Source organism: Saccopteryx bilineata, chromosome 3 (genome assembly GCF_036850765.1).
Source record: "Saccopteryx bilineata isolate mSacBil1 chromosome 3, mSacBil1_pri_phased_curated, whole genome shotgun sequence".
Lineage (NCBI taxonomy): Eukaryota > Metazoa > Chordata > Mammalia > Chiroptera > Emballonuridae > Saccopteryx > Saccopteryx bilineata.
The window spans coordinates 191921564-191944971 of NC_089492.1; the positions used below are offsets into that span (position 1 = coordinate 191921564).

The following is a 23408-nucleotide window of genomic DNA, read 5'->3' on the forward strand; positions in this document are numbered from 1 at the left end:
TAAACTTGTACGTAAATCTAAACAAATATTGACTGCACAATTATTTTTGGAGTTAAATGGAGATAAAAGAAATTCTAGCACTGTAAGTTGAGGGGAGAAAAATCAGACTTTGTTCAAAAGTCTCATGGTTAGAAAGAGAGTAAAATTTTCATGCTATAAAAATTAAATTTCTTAGTAAGAACTAAAAGATTAAAAAATTTTTTTATCTTCTAAACTAGTAGAGAAAAAGTAAACAAAAAAAAACAAACAGAACAATACTTAATCAATCTAGGAAGGCAAAATGAAAAGGAACCCATAAGAGCAGTAAGGAAACAGAAAAAGTGGGACAAAAATCACAATAAGATGGTATAAATAAACCCTAATATGTGTATATTAGTAAGTTCAATAAATAAAGATTGATTATACTATTCTGGTAAAGGATAACCAGATAGAAAGAAAAAATTTAAAGCTTTTACAAGGCATACCAACAGGAAGGTCCAACAGAAGGATAAAGAAATATATACCATACAAATACTAACCAGTTGGTGTGGGCTATATATTTTTTTAAGCACAGTTTTTAAGCAATGTAAAATGAAATAAAACATTATGCCAGGATTATAAATATAAGACTCAATTCTAAACTTGAAAGGTAATTCTAAATTTATATGTACCTAATACCAAAGCTCCAAAATATACAAAACAAAATATGGACAGAATTAAAAGGAAAAATTAAAAAATAAAAAATTTTAACACAGAATCTGAGATCTCAAATAGAAGGAAAAACAACAGTAAAATGGAGAAAATTTGAACAACACAATTAACAAGTTTGGCCTACTAGATACTTGAAAAAATGGAAAATATGCAGACTTTCAATTCAAGAAAGCACACATTTACAAAAATTGACCATATTTTAGGTCATAAGAAAAATCTCAACAAATTTCACCGTATCAACTTTATATGGACCTATTCTCTCACCACTATCCAATTAAAGCAGAAATCAATAAGAACAGAATTTACAAATCTACATGCTAGGTAATAAAATTACAGCCACACATATGCAAGTCAAAAAAGAATATAAAAAATAGGAAATACTTAGAACTTAAAAGTATTTCTACAGCACTTAAACATTACTTATCACAAATAATCTTGTATTACACAGAACCCATATTATCTCTGTTCAACAGCATTAACAGCAAAAATGTAGCAAATTATATAATGACTATATAAAAAGTTAATTCATAAATATAAAATACATATGAAAGTGATTTGGAAACTGAGAGATATAACTGACAGTGTTCACTAATAAAATATTAAAAAGAAGGCAAACCAGTTATCTCTTTTAGAAATTGAATAGCTAAAGAAAGTATCTTAGATGTTTAACGGTAAAAAGCCCATTTATTCATTTGGTTTAAGAAGGCCCTTAGGTCCTTATATAATACATATAAACTCATAAGGTAAAGTATTTATTATTCATGTGAGATGAACAAGTACGATCAGAAATCCCTGCTGCACAAGTTGAGTAACAGCAATTAAGAGTACATTCTTGCTCACACACAGTCCTGATTTCTTGGTAACAGCAGCTGTTCAATGGTGTGTTGGCAATTAATAGCATTCCAAATCTGCCTCTGGTACAAAGGGAATTTTCACTTAAAGTTCCCCTCACTTTTCATGTGTGAGATATTTTTGGAAGTATTTTTTTTTTATTCCATCCACTGAAAGAGAATTAAGAAAATTCCAACATGCCTTAGTGTCAGCAAGTGCTCTTTTTTAGTCCAGGTACCAGAGCATGATTGATGAACTTGTCAAGCCCACAGTAGCGGGCAGAGAAAGTTGGCAGAAGTTCAATGTTATTGAAAGAAATCTCAAATACTTATTTCATCTCCTCTTTAACTTTAATCACATTTTCAACATGCAGCCAAGAATGAAGCTTTGACAGTAAGCCATAAATTTATACAAGCAAGCATTGTCACTTTTCTGTATGAGCAACACTGAGATAACATGAGAGAGCTGGGTATTTTCTTTCTGGGCCTTTCTTTATTGAAGGGCAATAAAAAAATATTTGGAAGATTTACCCATACCTCAAATACATTTGCCATAAATTTCTTAAAATACTGCATTTAATTTTGCTTCATTTATGGCAAATAAAAAATCAACTTAAGTTTCTCAATTCGATTATTAAATGCAGATTTTTAAAGATCACAGTGATGACAGAGTTGGTACACCTGTTTATGAGCACAGGCATTAAACACAAAAAGGATTTATATTTAACACGGATCATCTGCCATGTGGGCAAATACTCTCAGTATACGCAGAGCCAGAATTTTGATACGGTTCCAGAGACACTCCTTGGCAGATTTTGCTGATTATCCATTAAACAGTTGGAACATGTATAGACATTATTGGTCTCACAAAGCTCACACAAAAATGAGGTAAATACTACAGGCAAGATTATGCTCCTTGGAAAGGCTAAAAGTCAACTATAGTATATTTTGGGTAAGCCTTTCCTTCTAAGCATGTTTTAAAAGCTGAAAATATTAAGTGCTGAAAGGCCAAAAAACTTGTCTGTCTTGTCATTAGTAAAACACAGGGCATCATACTGCACTGCGAAATCTGGAACCTGTCTCAGCAAGCAGTTCAGGCACCAGCATGGCCATCTTTGCCACAGAAGGGACTACGCTTTACTCTCAGCTCTCAAATGGGAACTCTGTTCCAAGGACAGTTATTTTTGTTTACCTTACTCATGGGATAACACTGTATACATTTTTCTTATAGCCTAGGAGGCTAAAACAGGCAGCTATTTTATCTGCTTTCTAAGCCACAATAATAAACTAATATGTATATTAATCTTGTATAAGAATGAATTATTTTTCTAAGAAGTCTATACCTGAGATAATCAATAAAAAAGACCAATTCTGATTAACAAAAAGTAAATTTATAGCTCTGGCTGGATAGCTCAGTTGGTTGGAGCGTTGTCCCAAAGCGCAGAGGTTGATGGTTTGATTCCTCAGTCAGGGCACATACAGGAGCAGCTCGATGTTCCTGTCTCTCTCTCTCCCTGGCCCTCTCAAAACAAAGTAATCTTACCCTGCTTTTTCTCCTACTCCTGTCCATTCAAATAATCTTATAAGGGCACTTAAACTGGAAAGATGAAGCACTCTTTATCCATGAAACCTTTAATTAAGACTACAGTAGAAGTTTCTTTTTTCTGATATGAGTGATATTGAATATATTGCTAAGCCTGAAGCAAAGGCTAAATGGTTTGGTGGAAATAGCTCTTTGGGGGAAATCAGTGTTATCTCATTAGTTTGTTATTAGTATGGTTCAAGTCCTTAAAAGGTTGAAAACTTTGCCAAGTCCTTTTCCATCTCAGCATACTGTTCTCTAAGCCTCTCCATAGCTTTTCTGTGCTCTTCGTCCACGTCAGCCTGTTTGCTGTCTTGTTCTTTCATGAACTCTTCCCACTGGGTTATATGCTGGTTTTCACTAGCTATTAAATGGTCATTATGAATCTGAGAAAAGAAAATTTGAAAGTCACATGATGTTTTCCAGACAATTATTTTTTCTATGCAGAAGAGACAAACAAAACTTTACCTGTTGATATTTGGTTACTATAGCAATCAGCTTGAAAGTCACAAGAAAACTGCATTATAGTTTTAATGTCCGACAAGAACATGACATATCAGAAATACCTAAGTATATAGTAAGTTATATACTTATTATAACTGAACATGGAGATTCACATTTCTGAAATTCCAAAAATGCCTCTACTGTTAAATGACAAAATCACACACAATTCAAGTAAATTTTCACACCTCTATTTTTCCACAAATTTAACTGCATATAAGTTTTAAATCAAGTTTAAAAAACATATGCCAAAAATGGTTATTATAAGAAATTAAAATGCATGTCTTACATAAAATATTTTTAGATGCATTAAAAAGAATCATATATGATTAATCACTGGAAGAGAACTCAAGAAATATCTTCTGGTTCAGTTTTATTCCTTAAGTAAACAAACACCAAAAGCATCTGTTGTCAAATATCTAAGATCTTCTTGAGATGCTCCTTAATATTTCTATATGAGGGTAAAATTTTTTTTCTTTGGAGAACCAGAGCAATAAGGACAAAAAATATGTAATTAAAAAAGGTATATATTTAGTAAACTTTCAGTTTATCTTTGAATAGGTACAATAAGTTAAATAGAAAAAGAGAGTATGAAAAGTAACTTTTTTTTTATGAATGAATAAAAATTTTATTAATAGTAACATTAAATGACAATATGATATTGTGTTAAAGTGCCTAAAACAATCAGGAGATTGACAGTAATTAATTGTATTAGCTATTATCTGTTGTTGTGTAACAAATCATTGCTGCTTTTATCTTATTTAGTTCTTTATTTATATAATTAATATATAACACTACATTAGTTTTAGCTGTACAAATAGTGATTTTAAACATGTATATATTGTAAAGAAATTACCACAGAAAGTTTAGTTAATATCCATCACCACACATAGTAACAATTTTCTTACAATGAAAATTTCTGAGATGCATTCTCTTAAAAACTTACAAATACACAATATAATAGTCATCTAAAATCATCATGTTGTATATTACATCCTCAGAATTTATTTTATAAATGGAACTTTGTATTTTTTGACCACATTTATCCAATTTCCCTACTCCCATCCTTCTCCTATGGCAACCACAAATCTCATCTCTGTTTCCTTGAGTTTCTTTCGAAAAGTAACTTTATATCTCTACCTCAAATATTCTATGTACATGTCATTAGATGGTAAATTTTGATACAAGTTCTATTAAACAAGCAAAATGTGATAGATGCAAACCATGAAAACGTACAAAGCACCTGAAGTCATTACTAATTCCATCCAGCACTCTAATGTAAACATGACCCCTGGTGTACTTCTATACCGGTAATTCAGGTGCTGGAATATAGCTACTAGGAGAAAACAACAATTGGGTTTTCACGTGGTCTCAAATGTGCTTGCTGCTCTGCTTCTCTCTTATCTGGGACATGATGAGAAGCAGGATGAAGAGCTAGATAAGCCATTGCTCTCTAAAAGAAACTATAAAATGTCTATTCTGTGAGTTGTTTTGTATCTTATCTACTTCTAATAACCCCTCTTATAAGACGACATTATTCTCATCTTACAGATGAAGAAATGAAGGTGTAAGGACACTAAACTTACCTCTCCAAGGTGACTCAGCTATAAAGTTGCAGATTCAACTTTAAGTTTTTCTAAAACCTGTGCATTTTCTATCACAAAATGCAAATCAGATCTTTGAGAAGCAAGTTTTATGTAGGTTGATAAAAGTCTTTCAATAGACCAAATGGGGGGAAAAAGTCTATTGCAAGAGCTTTTTCTATCTATCCTATCTGAACAAAGTTCCCTAGTACAGAAGCTGTTCTAGTGAAAAGAGGTTGAGGGTCTTAAGTTTGAGGAGAGAGGGTTAACGAGGCATTTGCAGATCCAATAAATTTGGGAAGAAGGTTAAGCAAAAATAAAAAAAAAATTACTTTTTAACTTTTTAGACTCACTGATTGTAATTCTCCAAAAGATGAATAAAACATGAGAAGTTCATTAAACTCTTTCCATGAAACTTTTGCAAAAACTATTATATTCTAAGAGAAAAGCCATCAGACTTAAAAGAAAAATACAAATAAACTCTCTCAAAATGGTATTTTGCTTTAGCTGTAAGTTAATGTTTAATAAAGAATATTAACATCCAAGATCAGATGTGTAACAGAATATTCTTCTCTTTTTAAAATTTTTATTTTTATTTTTCCGAAGTGAGAAGTGGGGGCAGCAGACAGACTCCCGCATGCTCTTGACTGGGATCCACCTGGCATGCCCACCAGGGGGCGATGATCTGCCCATCTGGGGCATTGCTCTTTTGCAACTGGAGCCATTCTAGTGTCTGAGGCAGAGGCCATGGAGCCGTCCTTAGTGCCCAGGATAACTTTGCTCCATGGAGTCTTGGCTGTGGGAGGGAAAGAGAGAGATAGAGAGATAGAGAGAAGAAGGGTGGAGAAGTAGATGGGTGCTTCTCCTGTGTGCCCTGGCCAGGAATCGAACCCAGGACTTCTACATGCTGGGCTGATGCTCTACCGTTGACCCAACCGGCCAGGGCTGAGTATTCTTCTCTTTTTAATGGACACAGTATAATTGGCTCAGCTGACCCTGTGATTTGGACCACAAGGTAACAGCCCTGGCTCCATCCCCTCACAGAGCACATTATCCAGTACAGCTCAATGAAGAAAAATGAAGATTTGGGAGGCATATAAACCATGCTTCAAATTCTACTTCACTTATTACCAGTTGTATGACCTTGAGCAGGTTAAAGTTTCTTTAACTTTAAAATTAGGAAAATAATATTTTATATTTATAAATTATGTTCATGTCAAGTTCCTAGCTCAGTGCCCATGGTTCTTAATAAAAGCTCATTATTATTATTATAAGTAGTATACAAGATTATAAACAAAGAATCTGGAAGGCACATATCCTCTCCAATTTAAGCTGTTTGATTTTTATATTTAGTAATTTGATTTTAGCAATAGATCCTTGCAATAACTCAAACAGTAGAAACAACTCAAATAAAAGTAATAGTTTCCCTTTTCCATCCCCTTTGCTGATTCCACTATTTATTATTTTGCTATAAGATGTTGCCATAATTATATTCCATCAGATTCATACAAGTCTAATACAAAGTGATAGTCCCCCTTCCCACATACACACCAAATCCTTTCCAAGTATTACCTTACTTTCTAGTATTAATAGTTTGATGGATAACCACAGATTTTTTCCTATGTTTACACAAACATGTTTCTTTACCAATATAAAAATGAAGTCATATTACACATGATCTGCCGTTTTCTTTTTTCAATAATGTCACAATCAGTACAAGTGGCATACCAACAGTAGGAAAATGGGAGATGGGAGAGCTCTGCCCTGAGCAAGCAATCAGGGATGCATTGTCTGTACAGAATTTAAATCAATCATGCAAACAACTGAAAGACTGTTTTTTTTTTGTTTTGTTTTGTTTTTTGTATTTTTCTGAAGCTGGAAATGGGGAGACACAGTCAGACAGACTCCCGCATGCGTCCGACCGGGATCCACCCAGCACGCCCACCAGGGGCAACGCTCTGCCCACCAGGGGTGATGCTCTGCCCCTCCAAGGCGTCGCTCTGTTGCGACCAGAGCCACTCTAGCGCCTGGAGCAGAGGCCAAGGAGCCATCCCCAGCGCCCAGGCCATCTCCGCTCCAATGGAGCCTCAGCTGCGGGAGGGGAAGAGAGAGACAGAGAGGAAGGAGAGGGGGAGGGGTGGAGAAGCAGATGAGCGCTTCTCCTGTGTGCCCTGGCTGGGAATCGAACCCAGGACCCCTGCACGCCAGGCCGATACTCTACCACTGAGCCAACCGGCCAGGGCCTTGAAAGACTGCTTTTTATTACCACCAGGTGCTGGCAATACTGAGTAATGTCCATGATAACATATTCCTAAACCAGAAATCTTTCTCTGGTTTTAAACAGTTGCTGAGGTTACTACTGAATTTTAACAATATATGTTACAAATTGTTTAATGTTTACTAAACTTTGTATTCCACACTGGAGTTAATTTAGAGGACCCTCAGTTACACAGCCAGTCCTGGACAAAGGCGAAGTCAGCTACACATGTTCATTTCAACAGTAAATCCCCAGTAGCCCCAAATCATTTCAGCTTTCTTTGTATGTTCAGCCCCTCCAACTTCTGGGTAATTGAATATTCTTGCATTTAAACAATGACAGTAAAGTGACTGCTGAAATAAAATGCAAATTAGTCCAAATCTATCATTCTACATTACCATTTTTTTCATACATAAATTTGTATATGTTTTTCTTTGTATTTAAATTTTTTATACTGTGGGGACACTGGGACCCACTAGAATAGTTTTCCAAGAAACAAAGACAGTATTGTGGTTTCTAGAATTTATTATAAAATGTGATTTTTATGAATCTCTTCTGGAGTTATTCCTATGTTTAAAATTTTCCCCAACCATGTGCCTGTTGCTTCATCTAAAAGAACTTTTACAAATTTATAATAAAAAGTATTTTTAATTTTTTTTTGTATTTTTTCTGAAGTGAGAAACTGGGAGGCAGAGAGACAAAACTCTCGCATGTGCCCGACCAGGATCCACCCGGTATGTCCACTAACTAGAGAGTGATGCTCTGACCATCTGGGGCATTGTCCATTGCAACTGGAGCCATCCTCAGCGCCCAGGCCAACTGTACTCCAATGAAGCCTTGGCTGCAAAAGTGGGAGAGAGAGACTGAGAGAAAGGAGCCGGGGGAGAGGGAGAAGAAGCAGATGGGTGCTTCTCCTGTGTGCCCTGGCCAGGAATCGAACCCGGGATATCCACATGCCGGGCCAATGCTCTGCCACTGAACCAACTGGCCAGGGCATAAAAAGTATTGTCAATCAACTATGGGTCAAGATAGATAAAGCTGACTTGCTAAGATCAAGCTGAATATGCTAAGATCAAATTTGATAAAATCATTAATAAATCTGCATAAGAATCAAAAGCAAACTATAATATTATTATTATCATTACAACAGACCAATATGTATCTCGGTATGTTTTTTCATTTTTTTATCAAAAACTGTATTAATGATTAAGGTTAATCTCTTAAAATAATCTCTTTTTCCTTTCGGTATATAGTACTTTTTAAATTTTTAAATATTTTACTGGTATGATTATGTACATTGTTTAAAAATACTATCTTCATTATTTTTCTCATTATTATTCTTTAACATCAAGATAATTATTAAAATAATCTTGTCTGGGAGAGATTTAAAAATGATCTATTCTAGATGTCAAATATGATAGGTACAATACCTTTATAGACATCTTTCCATGGTCAAACAGTGAGAAAGGGGTAGAATCAAGAGTAAAATCCAGTTTTTGCTCTTTTTTTGCTATGTAATGTTTAAACCAAATATTATGAGTCTCTCGTGACTGGAAATGTTTGTAAAATGGGAAAAACTATTAAATATTTCACATTCCAATTTCAAAAGTAATTAAGAGTTTGTTTTTGTTTTTTTTTTAAATCACACATATACACAATGTGAACCAATTAGAAATTAATATGTGGGACTAAAAACAATAGTACTACTAACTTTGGTGTAGTTTTTCTTTATTTCTTCTAGCGCTTGGTAGAAGAAGCATGCGGTATTAAAAATCAGGTCACACAAGAACCAGATGACTTTATTTGTGAATACTACCAAACATTTACAGAATTAGCATTAATCCTCTAATCCTTTCAACTTATTCCAAAAAACTTTAAAAGTAACAAAAGTCTTACTGCATTTTATGAGGCAGTTCTGTGCTAATACCAATTGATACAAAAATCCTCAACATAAGACTAGCAAACTGAATTCAACAACATAGTAAAGGATTATACACCATAATGAAGTGGGATTTGTTCCTGGAAAGCACAGATAGTTCAACATATGAGAATCAACTGACCAAACACATCACATCAACAGAATGAAGGAAAAAACACATACCGTATTTTTCGCTCCATAAGATGCACTTTTCCCCCCCAAAAGTGGAGGGAAAAATGCCCAAGTCTTATGGAGTGAATGCTCATTTTTTTTTTAGCTGCTGCAGGTTCCTGGACAACTGGAAGAGTATTTGAACATTAAAGTCTCTTCTCATTTGTTAATAACAGTGTTAATGGTTGTTAATACTGCTGTTGAGTTTACATTGTTGAAATATTACTGCAGTATATTTTATTAAATATTTTAACACACTATTTGGTTCAGAATATTTTTTTTCTTATCTTCCTCCTTAAAACCCTAAGTGCATCTTATGGTCAGGTTCGTCTTATGGAGCGAAAAATACAATAATCATCTCGATTGATGCCAGAACACATTTGCCTAAATTCAATACCCTTATGTGATAAAAACAATCCACAAACTAGTAACAGTAGGAAACTATCTCAACACAATAAAGGCAGTATGTGAAAAACTCACAGCTAACATATTTGATATTGAAAACTGAAAGCTTTCCCTCCAATATCAGGAACAAGACAAGGAGTTTGCTCTTACATCTTCGATCCCACATAGTATTGGAAGCCCACGCCCGAGCTATTAGGCAAGAAAGAGAAAGGCATGCAAAATGGAAAGAAAGAAGTAAAATTATCTGCACTCACAGACAACATGATCTGTATATCTAAAACCTGTAAGATTCCACAAAACACTACTTGAAATAATAAACATACTGAGCAAATTTTTAGGATACAAAATCAACACTCAAAAATTAGTTGCATTTCTATACACTAACAAAGAACAACCATAACAGGAAATTAAGAAAACAATTCTGTTTACAATAGCATTAAAAAATAAAATATTTACAAATAAATTTAATCAAGGAGGTAAAGACATATACTTAAACCTATAAAATGTTGGAAGAAATTAAAGACACAAATCAATGGAAATACAGCTCATTTTCATGGACTGAAAGATTTATTTTTGTTAAGATGTCAATACTATCCAAAGTGATCTACAGATTTGATTAAATCCTTATTAAAATTCCAATGATTTTTTTTTTGCAGAAACAGAAGAATTTTAAGTGACATCAAGAAGTCAGATCAAAAACAATCTTGAAAAAGAAGAACAAAGTTGGATTTGTCATACAAATTAACCATGCGTTCTACATCTGGGGCCTTGCTGACCCTGGAGAGACTGCCCCTCCCAGAGTTAGCCTATTCCTGGAAATGGTAAACAACTCCCCTGTGAGTGCACCCTTTATATGCAAGCCAACCAATCCGAAATCCATACCCTAACTACAGTCTTTATTGGGCTTGTGTATTCTGGGCCACTAATCACCTAGGGTAGGCACCAGACTTACAGTCCCTATGCTCCAAAGCTTAGTGAAATCATTCAAATTAGGTAATACTAACCCTGATTACCCTGTCTCACATTAGTTCCTATGGACACCAAAATAAAAGCTCTTACCCATGTTTCCCCTCTTTCACTCTGCCTGACAAACCCTCATGCTTTCCTCATGGTTCTGTGTGCATGGTGTGTCCCCTCCTATTGGGAACTACGGGTAACAAATGATCTTTCTATGGCAATCATCTCCAACCTGTTGGTCTCATCATATCTAATTAATAATAAAACCTACATTAAAAAGAAAAACCACATTTCCTAATTTCCAGTAGATAATTTTAATTTAACATTTCCTAATTACAAAACTACTATAATCAAAAAAGTGTGTGATACTTACATAAAGAACAACATATAGACCAATGGAATAGAATAGAGAGAACAGAGAGTTCAGAAATAAATCCTTAAATACATGGTCAAATGAATTTTGATAAGGTGCCAAGACCATTCAATAGGGAAAGGACAATATTTTCAACAAATAGTTCTGGGAAAACTAGATATCCACATGCAAAAAAACAGAAACTGAACTCTTACCTTGTATAATATGCAAAAATCATCCCAAAATGGATCAAAGACATAAATGTAAGACAAAAACTATAAAACTTTTAGGAGCGGACCTGGCTGGTTAGCTCAGTTGGTTAAGAGCGACGTCCAGAAACAACAAAGTTGTGGGTTTGATCTTGGGTCAAGGCACAAATGGGAAGCAACCAATGAATGCACAACTAAGAGGAACAACAAAACAAATGAATACTTCCCTTTGTCCTCCCCGCTTTAAAAAAAAAAAAAAAAAAAAAAAGCCCTGGTTGGACAGTTAGGTTAGCTGTAGCATCATCCCAGAGCATGGAGGTGCCGGTTCAATTCCTCAGTCAGGGCACATACAGGAGCAGCTCGACGTTCCTGTCTCTCTCCCCCTGCCTTTCTCTCTCTCTCTCTCTAAAATAAAGAGGACCACAGAAATACAAAGGATTCTAAGAAGTTATTATGAAGAACTATATGCCAAAAAATTGGACAACCTGAGCAAAATGGATAAATTCCTAGAAACAATCTTCCAAAATTAAGATTGGTAAAATCAGAAAACCTGAGCAGACCATTGACATAAATGAAATTGTGACAGTTATCAAAAAACTCCCAGCAAACAAAAATTCTAGACTGGATGGCTTCACAAGTGAATTGTACCAAGCACTCAAAGAAGAACTAACATCTATCCTTCTCAAGCTATTCTGAAAAATTCAAGAGAAGGAATGACTTCCAAACTCATTTTATGAGGCATGTATTACTCTAATTCCAAAGCCATGTAAAGACATTACAAAGAAAGAGAAGTATAGCCAATATCCCTCATGAACACAGATGGTAAAATTCCCAACAAAATATTTGCAAACTGGATCCAGCAATACATGAAAAAGATCATACACCACGATGAAGTGGGATTTATTCTGGGAAGGCAAGACTGGTACAATATTTGCAAATCAATAAACATGATTCAACATATAAACAAAATGAAGGATAAAAACCACATGATCGTATCAACTGATGCAGAAAAAGCATTTGATAAAATCCAGCATTCATTTATCATCAAAATTTTCAGCAAACTGGGAATACAGGGAACATTCCTCAACATGATAAAGGTCATGTACGACAAACCCACAGCAACATCATACTCAATGGGCAAAAGTTAAATGCAATCCCCTTAAGATCAGGAACAAGACAGAGGTGTCCCCTCTCACCACTCTTATTCAACATAGTAATGGAAGTCCTAGCCACAGCAATCAGACAAGAGGAGAAATAAAAGGCATCCAAATTGGAAAAGAAATAAAACTCATTATTTGCTGATGACATGACACTGAATATAGAAAACCCTAATGTCTCTGCCAAAAACTACTAGACCTGATAAATGAATTTGGCAAAGTGGCAAGATATAAAATATTCAGAAAACAGTGGTATTTTTATATACCAATAGAAATTAAGGAAACAGTCTCATTTAGTATTGCAACAACAACAACAAAGTAGGAATAAGTTTAATCAAGTAGATAAAAGACTTGTATTCTGAAAAATATGAGACATTGAAAAAAGAAATCAAGGAACGTATAACACAAATAGAAGCATATACTGTGTTCATGGATAGGAAGAATTAATATCATTTAATTGTCCATACTACCCAAAGCAGTCTATAGATTCAATGCAGTTAAAATACCAATGGCATATTTCACAGATTTAGAACAAATATTCCAAGAAATTTATATGGAACCAAAAAAACCAAAACAAAACAACAAAAAAACCTGAATAGCCTCAGCAATCTTGAAAATGAAGACAAAGAGGGAGGCATCACACTTGCTAAGATCAAGTTATACTGCAAGGCCATTGTACTTAAAACAGCTTGGTACTGGCATAGGAACAGGTATACAGATCAATGGAACAGAACAGAGAACCTAGATATAAATCCACACCTTTATGGTCAATTAATATTTGACAAAAGAGTATACAATAGAGTAAGAACAATCTCTTTAATAAATGGTGCTGGGAAAATTGGACAGGTACATGCAAAAAAAAAGAAACCAGACCACCAACTTACATCATTCACAAAAATAAACTCAAAAATAGATAAAAACTTAAATGTAGTTGTGAATCCTATAAGAAAACATATGCAGTAAACTCAGACATCTCTCAAAGCAATATTTTTGTCAATATGTCTTCTCAGGCAAGGGAAATAAAGGACAAAATAAAGAAATGGGACTATACCACACTAAAAAGCTTTTGTATAACAAAGCTTTAACAAAATAAAACAACTCACTCTATAGGAGAACATATTCACTGATATGTCTGATAAGGGGTTAATAACCAAAATTTATAAAGAATTTCTAAAACTCAACACCAGGGTCCTGGCCGGTTGGCACAGTGGTAGAGCGTCGGCCTGGCGTGTGGGAGTCCCGGGTTCGATTCCCGGCCAGGGCACACAGGAGAAGCGCCCATCTGCTTCTCCACCCCTCCCCTCTCCTTCCTCTCTGTCTCTCTCTTCCCCTCCCACAGCCAAGGCTCCATTGGAGCAAAGGTGGCCGGGGCGCTCAGGATGGCTCCATGGCCTCTGCCTCAGGTGCTAGAATGGCTCTGGTTGCAACAGAACAATGCCACCTGGTGGGCATGCTGGGTGGGTCCTGGTCGGGAGCATGCAAGAGTCTGTCTGTCTCTCCATTTCCAACCTCAGAAATAAATAAATAAATAAAACAACACCAGGAAGGTAAACAATTCAATAAAAAAATAGGCAAAGGAGCAGAATAGACACTTTTCCAAAGAGGACATACAGATGGCCAACAGGCATATGAAAAAATGCTCAACATCTCTAATCATCAGAGAAATGCAAATTAAAATCATAACGAGATACCACCCCACACTTTGTCAGAATGGCTTTCATTAACAAATCAACAAACAATTGCTGGTTAGGGTGTACAGAGAAGGAAACCCTCCTGCACTGCTGGTGGGAATGTAGACTTGGGCAGCCACTGTAGAAAATAGTAAGGTGTTTCCTCAAAAAATTAAAAATGGTAACTACCTTTTGACCCAGCTATCCCATTTCTAGGTATATATTCTAAAACTCTCAAAACAGTAATTCAAAAAAGACACACAGCCCCATGTTCCCTGAAGCACTGTTTGTAATAGCAAAGATCTAGACACAGCCCAAGTGCCCATCAGGGGATGAGTGGATAAAAAAGCTGTGGTACATTTACACAATGGAATACTATGCAGCCATAAAAAAGAAAACCTTTCTTTTTGTGATAGTATGTGTGGACCTGGAGATTATTATGCTAAGTGAAATAAGCCAGGCAGAGAAAAACAAATACCATATGATCTCATTTATATGTAGAATCTAATGAACACAATAAACTGAGGAACAAAATAGAAACAGAGGCAGAGTCACAGGGAACAGATGGACAGCTGTCAGAGGGAAGGGGGAAGAGGGGATGGGATCATAGAAAGTGAAGGGATTAGCCAAAATAATATATATACTGCTCACAAAAATTATATTTCAAATGAATATGAAGTGATAAAATATCCCCTAATTTTTGTGAGCAGTGTACATAACACACATATATAGGCAACGGGGTAACTATAGCCAGAGAAAAAGTGGGGGTAGATATAGGGGAAAGGGGCAAAGGAGGGGGGGAAGTGGAGATAAAAAGAGACTTTGTAAGAGGCATGGGGGCATAGTGTGGGGTGTAGATGGTGCTATATTGAGTGAGACATTTGAAACCATGTCATCACAATAAATTTAAAATAAAAACCAAAAAAGGTTTATGTGTAGAAAACAGTGATTCCATATTGATTACTTTTGTATTCAAAACTAATTACCATATTTTTCGCTCCATAAGATGCACTTTTCCCCCAAAAAGTGGAGGGGAAAATGCCCGTGTGTCTTATGGAGCAAAAAATATAACATTTTATTAAATATTTTAACACACCATTTGGTTCAGAATTTGTTTTTTCTTATTTTTCTCTTTAAAACCCTAGGTGTGTCTTATCATCAGGTGTGTCTTATGGAGCGAAAAATATGGTAGATAAAAGGTCAAACATAAAAAATACACTTCATAGCAATGTAGTTATTTGCATATTTCAATGAAAATCTATTATTTTTTCCACTAGAATTGAATAAACCAAAATTTGTATTCAGAACTATTCCAGAAATGACACATTCAAAAGTAAATTCATTGGAAAAAATAGATTAGAAGTTACCAGGAGCTGAGGGGAAAATGGATTAGAGTTATTGCTTAATATGTACAACTTGCGTTCTGAATGATGAAAAAGTTTTGGAAAGAGGTTAGTGCTCGCTGGTGGTTGCACAACATTGTGAATATGATTAATGTCACTGAATTGTACATTCAAAAATGGCTAAAGCTGCAAATGTTTTGTTACATAAATTTTACAACAATATAAACATTTTTAAAATCACTAAAAATATATACAGGACTATAACTAAATCTAATAAATATCTGTGGGCAAAATGAATCAAAGGATTAATGTTTACTATTACAATCGCTAGTTTGGTTGAAAACAGCTTCAAATTTGATGCTTGTATATGGACCCTAGTTTTAAACTATTCATACATATTAACAAGATCATCTCCTTTGATGGCATATTTTGAAAAGTCAGTAATTTTTATAAGCCAATTGCATTTATTGCCAGCATCCAAATGCAACTTTGTATTAGTGGGTCATTTGCAAAACATGTCAAATAACTGGGGAATGTACATTCATTGTTCTTCTGAATGTACTTTTACATCTCAATTGTGGGAAATGTAATTTGGATGAATGACGTTTATCATAATTTACTTCCCACAAAATTCCACAAATTGTCTTGACATAAAAATATTAATGATTAATGGCAAGAGTCTATTTTATTCCATTACTAGTCTAAGAGAGAGGGACAGATAGGACAGACAGGAAAGGAGAGAGATGAGAAGCATTAATTCTTTGTTACAGCACCTTAGTTATTCATTGATTGCTTTCTCATATGTGACTTGACTGGGGGGGGTGGGGGCTATAGCAGACCGAGTGACACCTCGCTCAAGCCAGCGACCTTGAGCTTCAAGCCAGAGAGAGACCTTGGCGCTCAAGCCAGCGACCATGGGTCATATCTATGATCTCATGCTTAAGCCAGCAACCTCAGGGTTTTAAACCTGGGTCTTCCGCGTCCCAGTCCAATGCTTTATCCACTGCACTACCTCCAGGTCAGGCTATTACTTCCATTTTTCTTTGTTCTGAGAGCCATTCAAACACACGAAATGTAGCCAACAGTACATTAGATTGCAAAATTGCTAAGAGCAACATTAGTTTTCAAAATGCAGCTAGAGGTCAATATTGCTTTGTACATATTTGCTAGATGAGAAATTAAACTTTATGTGTCTTTTACATATAAATATAGTCTGAAACCTCTGTTAGGTCAAAGTTTTGGCAAAAGTCAGATATGACAGAAAAATAAAGTCCTTAAAGATACACATTCAAATGTTCTGCTACCTAGATAAACACTGAAGTAGAAATGGTTTACTGCCTTGGAAGAATATAAAATTTTTTTACTTTTCTCTGTCTCAAAAATGCATCTCTGTGTGACTTTCAGCCGGAAATTGTCTTGAGAAAAGAGAATACTCAGGGTGGCTGGTTATACAGTAGGTTTCAGACTCCACACCAGTTTTTAGTGAAACACACACTTCAGTATAATCTAAAACAGTAACTAATGTGTACTAAAAAAAAAAAAAAGGTTAAGTAACATTCTCTGACATAATACCTACAAGAAATATATTTAAGCCCTGGCCGATTGGCTCAGTGGTAGAGCATCAGCCCTGCATGTGGAAGTCCGGGGTTCAATTCCCGGCCAGGGCACACAGGAGAAGCACCCATCTGCCATCTGCTTCTCCACCCTTCCCCCTCTCCTTTCTCTTTCTTCTTCTCCTGCAGCCAAGGCTCCACTGGAGCAAAAAATTGGCCCGCATGCTGAGGATGGCTCCATGGCCTCCACCAAGTGCTGGAATGGTTCTGGTTAGAACGGAGCAATGCCCCAGATGGGCTGAGCATTCGGGTGCATACGGGAGTCTTTCTGTCATCTGTCTGCCTCCCCTCCCCCCTGCTTCTCACTTCAGAAAAATACAAAAAAAAAAAAAAAAAAGATATTTAAGACTAAAATATTCTAAGGGCTTTATTATTTCTTGAGGCCACTCCCCCCCACCCCAAACCACAGGACAGTATCTTTTAAGAAAATCATGAATGGGCAGGATTTTCAATGGCTTCATCAACTTTGATAGACCTCAGCCTGGCTCTTACCCACGAAGTGACTGTCTGCATCTTACATAAATGATCAAGCCGGCAGGGGAAAAGTGACATTTTATATTTGGAGAGTGATATACACTTCGCAAAATGATTTCTCATAAACTATATATCAGATAAGCAGAAATCAATCCACCAGGTTAAGCAGAACTGGTATTTATTTTGCAGATGAGAAACTTGAAGCTCAAGGCTCTGTCCAAGGGCATACAGCTAGCTAAGAAAGGGAAAAGTTAGAAATAGAATACACCCAGTATTATTAACCTAATCTAGTCCTTTTACTACTAAGATATGGGTAATACAACAATTGTTAAAAAAGTTCAAAGTGCCAAGAGGAACCGTTACAATTATCATTTAATTTTAGGTTAATTCTGCTCAAGGATGAAAAGAATCAACATTATATCAGAATCATAACTACTCTGACAATATCTTAGAAAGAAAGACCAATAATGTGTGAGAGCATATTCATATGAATCTGCTTAAAACACACATCCTGCACACAGCACCCTTTTTAAATTTTAAAGTCAAGAGAACTGCATATGTTATAGCCAGTAACAGCCAGGATAGCCAGTGTTCTTACAGAAAAAGTCTTTCTGCTTCTCAAATACAGAACTGCTCCCAGTACCTTCAGCAACAATTGTTTAACACAGCAGTCCAGGTTCTCTACAATCATCTTCAGACATATCCCTTTAGATACTACACAAACCAGCTCCAGAGACTACTGATTTCTTACAGTTTTTGTCTTCATTTACATTACACGATATCCCTCACCCTATAATATCTTTCTTCCCATACTCTATCAATTGAATTCCAACTTACCGATCAAGGTTGGGCTCCAATGTTACCATCTTCCTTGTGAATACACCTTTTGACAAGGTCCTACAAAGTTCTTTGTAACTTGACTACAGCTCTATTTTATCTTACATTCTATTAGTGCTGGTGGTTTGGGACCCCAAAACTTTTACCTCTTGAGTGTACAAACTGCATTAAACTTATCAAACAAAAATCTTTCACCTCCCAGTGTCACCTAGCAAAGCAGAGGATTAAAAAAAAAAAAAATCTGTCCAGCCAGGAATGGCCCATTGAAGCCCCATATCTACCTTTCCACTGCTCTCTAGATACGGTGCAAACACTCTACCTCAACACAGATTTCCCTGCCCAAGGCTTGTCTTTGTCCTTTTATCAATATGCTCCCCAGTGGCCCTGCTTCCCAATCTGGCCTGCTAGAAACACTCCTATTCTTCTAGGGCAGCCTTCCCATCTAGCTTAAAAGTCAAGTCCTTTTAGTAGGCTTGATTCATCAAATGGTTCCATGTTTTAACTTTACATAAATACTTAAAGTGAAGCACAGGGGGCAGATATTTACACCCTGGCAAGATTCATTCCATTATATTTTATTTTCATTCAGTGTCACATCTGAACCATTACTATAGATTAACAAAAACACATTCCAGGAGAAAAAAGATGGCAGCGGAGTAGACGGATGCACAGATGCCCTGCTCTCACCACCAAACTGGAATACAAATCAATTTAGGAAAAATCAGCATGAAAAACCAACTCTGAACTGCAAGAACGGCTCTCAAAAACCAAGGAGCAAAGAGGAAATCACAGAAGTCCTGGTAGGGAGCCCCTGAACCTCCTCTGCTTGCCGGAACAGAGGGGGAGGGGCTGAGAGCCCAGAGAGGATCTCGGAGGGAGGGGAGCAGAAACTACTGCTCACAGACACTTGCCTGGCAACCAGAAAGTGAGGTGCGTTGAAAGGACCAGCTTATCTCCCAGGTGGAGAGGACAGGGAGAGGGACAGACTGGGAGGGGATAAGGAATGCAGGAGAGGAGCTAAAAGGGCTGACTCATCCGTGCTGGAGGTGGCCATAGCTGGGGGAGGGACTGAACCTTTCATAAAACAGAGCTGAAGTGCTTCCGGATCAGAGACCTCCGGACATCTCTCCAGCTCCAATCAGCCCAACAAGATACAGCTGAAAACAAGAAGTGGGGAGGAGGGGCAGTAACTCAGGTTTCCATGGAAATCTGAGATACACCTCCCCCTACTGAAGCTGAGAAAACACCCTGCCCCCAGTGAGTCTAGCTGGCTAAAGAGGCCTTCAGAGTCTCAGGTTATACCCACCGCATTCCTAGATACAGTTTCAAGAAAGCCCCCTGCTGAGATCAGTAAATGAGACTATCACCTGTTAAGAAAACAAACAAATCAAGATTTCAAAGCTGCCCAAATCTGAAAGTGGATTACAGATAACAGCTGATACCAACCCAAGAAGACTTAGAAATAACACAACTGAAAACTGGAGGCAGACAACACCAAGCCTAGACTCAACCAACTCTACAAATAAAACAAAAAAAAGAGGATGAGAAGACAAAGGAGTGCAATCCAAATGAAACCACAAGAGACACCTTCGAGAGATGAACTGAGTGATGTGGAAATAATAAAACTTCCAGATGCGGAGTTCAAAATAATGATTGTAAGGATGCTTAGGGATCTTAGAACAACAATGGAGGGGCAGTTTGAAAACCTAAATAAAGAAATAGCAAGTATAAAAAAGAATCAGTTGGAATGACAAATACAGTATCAGAAATAAAGACCACAATGGAAGGAATTAAAAACAGGATAGATAGAGCAGAGGATCGAATCAGCGAGTTAGAGGACAACTGGAATGAAGGCATGAAAGCAGAGAAGAAAAGAGAAAAAGGACTCAAAAAGTCAGAGGAAACTCTGTGACAACATGAAGAGAAATAACATCCTCATCATAGGGGTTCCTGAAGAAGAAGAAAAAGAACAAGGGATAGAGACTTTGTTCAATCATATCATAGCTGAAAACTTCCCTAAATTAATGCAAGAGAAACTCTCACAAATCCAAGAAGCACAGAGGACTCCATTAAAGAGAAACTCAAAGAAACCTACACCAAGACACATCATAATTAAAATACCAAAGCTAAGCGATAAAGAGAAAATATTAAAAGCTGCAAGAGAAAAAAAAGTTATCACCTATAAAGGAGCCCCCATAAGGATGACATCTGACTTCTCAACAGAAACACTTGAGGCCAGAAGGGAATGGCAAGAAATATTCAAAGTAATGCAGAACAAGAACCTACAACCAAGACTACTTTATCCAGCAACGCTATCGTTTAAAATCGAAGGAGAAATAAAAAGCTTCCCAGACAAAAAACAACTCAAGGAATTCATTACAACCAAACCAATGCTGCAGGAAATATTAAGGGGCCTGGTGTAAACAGATCAAAGTGGGAAAAGAATACAGGGAAAAAAAAAAAAAAGGAATACACCTTTAAAGAAGAAAATGGCAATAAACAACTACATATCAATAATAACCTTAAATGTAAATGGATTAAATGATCCAATCAAAAGACATAGGGTAGCTGCGTCAATAAGAAAACAGGACCCATACATATGTTGTCTACAAGAGACACACCTTAGAACAAAAGACACACATAGATTGAAGGTAAAAGGATGAAAAAAAAGTTTCATGCAAATGGAAATGAAACAAAAGCTGGGGTAGCAATACTTATATCAGACAAATTGGACTTTAAAACAAAGGATATAGTAAGAGATAAAGAAGGCCACTACATAATGATAAAGGGAGAAATCCAACAGGAATATATAACTATTATAAATATCTATGCACCTAATATAGGAGCACCTAAATATATAAAGCAGACTTTGATGGATTTAAAGGGCGAGATCAACAGCAATACTATAATAGTAGGGGATTTCAATACCCCACTAACATCACTAGATAGATCCTCAAGAAAGAAAATTAACAAAGAAACAGCAGACTTATTGGAAACACTAGATCAACTCGATTTCATAGATATCTTCAGAACCTTTCACCCTAAAGGAGCAGAATATACATTCTTTTCAAGTGCTCATGGTACATTCTCTAGGATAGACCACATGTTAGGGCACAAAAGTGCTCTCAACAAATTTAAGAAGACTGAAATCATATCAAGCACTTTCTCCGATCTCAACGGCAGGAAACTAGAAATGAATCACAAGAGAAAAGCTCAAAAATTCTCAAACACATGGAAACTAAATAGCAGATTGTTAAATAATGAATGGATTAAGAATGAGATCAAAGAAGAAATAAAAAAATTCCTAGAAACGAATGACAATGAGCATACAACAACTCAAAATTTATGGGACACAGCGAAAGCAATGCTGAGAGGGAAGTTCATAGCACTACAGGTACACTTTCAGAAGCTAGAAAAAGCTCAAATAAACAACTTAACCCTGCATCTAAAAGAATTAGAAAAAGAACAGCAAGTAAAGCCCAAATGTAGTAGAAGGAAGGAAATAATAAAGATCAGAGCAGAAATAAATGACATAGAGGCTAAAGAAACAATACAGAAGATCAATGAAACTAGGAGCTGGTTCTTTGAAAAGGTAAACAAGATTGATGAACCTCTAACTAGACTCACCAAGAAAAAGAGAGAGAGGACTTAAATAAATAAAATTAGAAATGAGAGAGGAGAAATAACAACTGATATAACAGAAATACAAAATATTATAAGAAAATACTATGAAGAACTGTATGCCAAAAAACTAGACAACCTAGATGAAATGGACAAATTCCTTGAAACATACAATCTTCCAAAAATCAGTCTGGAAGAATCAGAAAACCTAAACAGACTGATTATACCAAATGAGATCAAAACAGTTAACAAAAAACTCCCAACAAAGAAAACTCCAGGGCCCAATGGCTTAACAACAGAATTCTACCAAATATTCAAAGAAGAACTAACTCCTATCCTTCTCAAACTATTTCAAAAAATTCAAGAGGAAGGAAGACTTCCAAGCTCCTTTTATGAGGCGAGCATAATTCTGATTCCAAAATCAGGCAAAGACAACACAAAGAAAGAAAATTATAGGCCAATATCTCTGATGAATATAGATGCTAAAATCTTCAACAAAATATTAGCAAACCGGATCCAACAATATATGGAAAAAAATCATACACCACGATCAAGTGGGATTTATTCTGGGGAGGCAAGGATGGTACAATATTTGTAAATCAATCAATGTGATTCATCACATAAACAAAAAGAAGGAGAAAAACCATATGATAATTTCAATAGATGCAGAAAAAGCATTTGACAAAATCCAGCACCCATTCATGATCAAAACTCTCAGCAAAGTGGGAATACAGGGAACATACCTCAACATGATAAAAGCCATCTATGAGAAACCCACAGCCAACATCATACTCAATGGGCAAAAATTAAAAGCAATACCCTTAAGATCAGGAACAAGGCAGGGGTGCCCCCTTTCACCACTCTTATTTAACATGGTCCTGGAAGTCCTAGCCACAGCTATCAGCAAGAAGAAGAAATAAAAGGAATTCAAGTGGGAAAAGAAGAAGTAAAACTATCATTATTTGCAGATAATATGATATTGTATATAGAAAACCCTAAAGTCTCAGTCAAAAAGCTACTGGACCTGATAAATGAATTCAGCAAAGTGGCAGGATATAAAATCAATACTCAGAAATCAGAGGCATTTTTATACACCAACAATGAACAGTCAGAAAGAGAAATTAAGGAAACAATCCCCGTCACAATTACAACCAAAAAAATAAAGTACCTAGGAATAAACTTAACCAAGGAGACTAAAGACTTGTACTCGGAAAATTACAAAGCATTGATAAAAGAAA

At 36.0% G+C, this 23408-nt stretch overlaps 1 protein-coding gene across 2 annotated transcripts in view; it reads right to left on the bottom strand.

Moving 5' to 3' along the window:
• Nucleotides 1–2858: 2858 nt before the first annotated feature.
• BLOC1S5 (biogenesis of lysosomal organelles complex 1 subunit 5) overlaps nt 2859–23408 on the bottom strand; it is a 63996-nt gene continuing 43446 nt past the window's right edge. Inside the window, exon 5 of one of the 2 annotated variants that reach the window (XM_066268459.1) lies at nt 2859–3488. In XM_066268459.1, coding sequence (XP_066124556.1) covers nt 3309–3488 — 180 coding nt within the window. In that variant the 3' untranslated portion in view covers nt 2859–3308. The remainder of the gene's footprint in view (nt 3489–23408) is intronic. The other variant, XM_066268460.1, reaches the window with a different exon arrangement.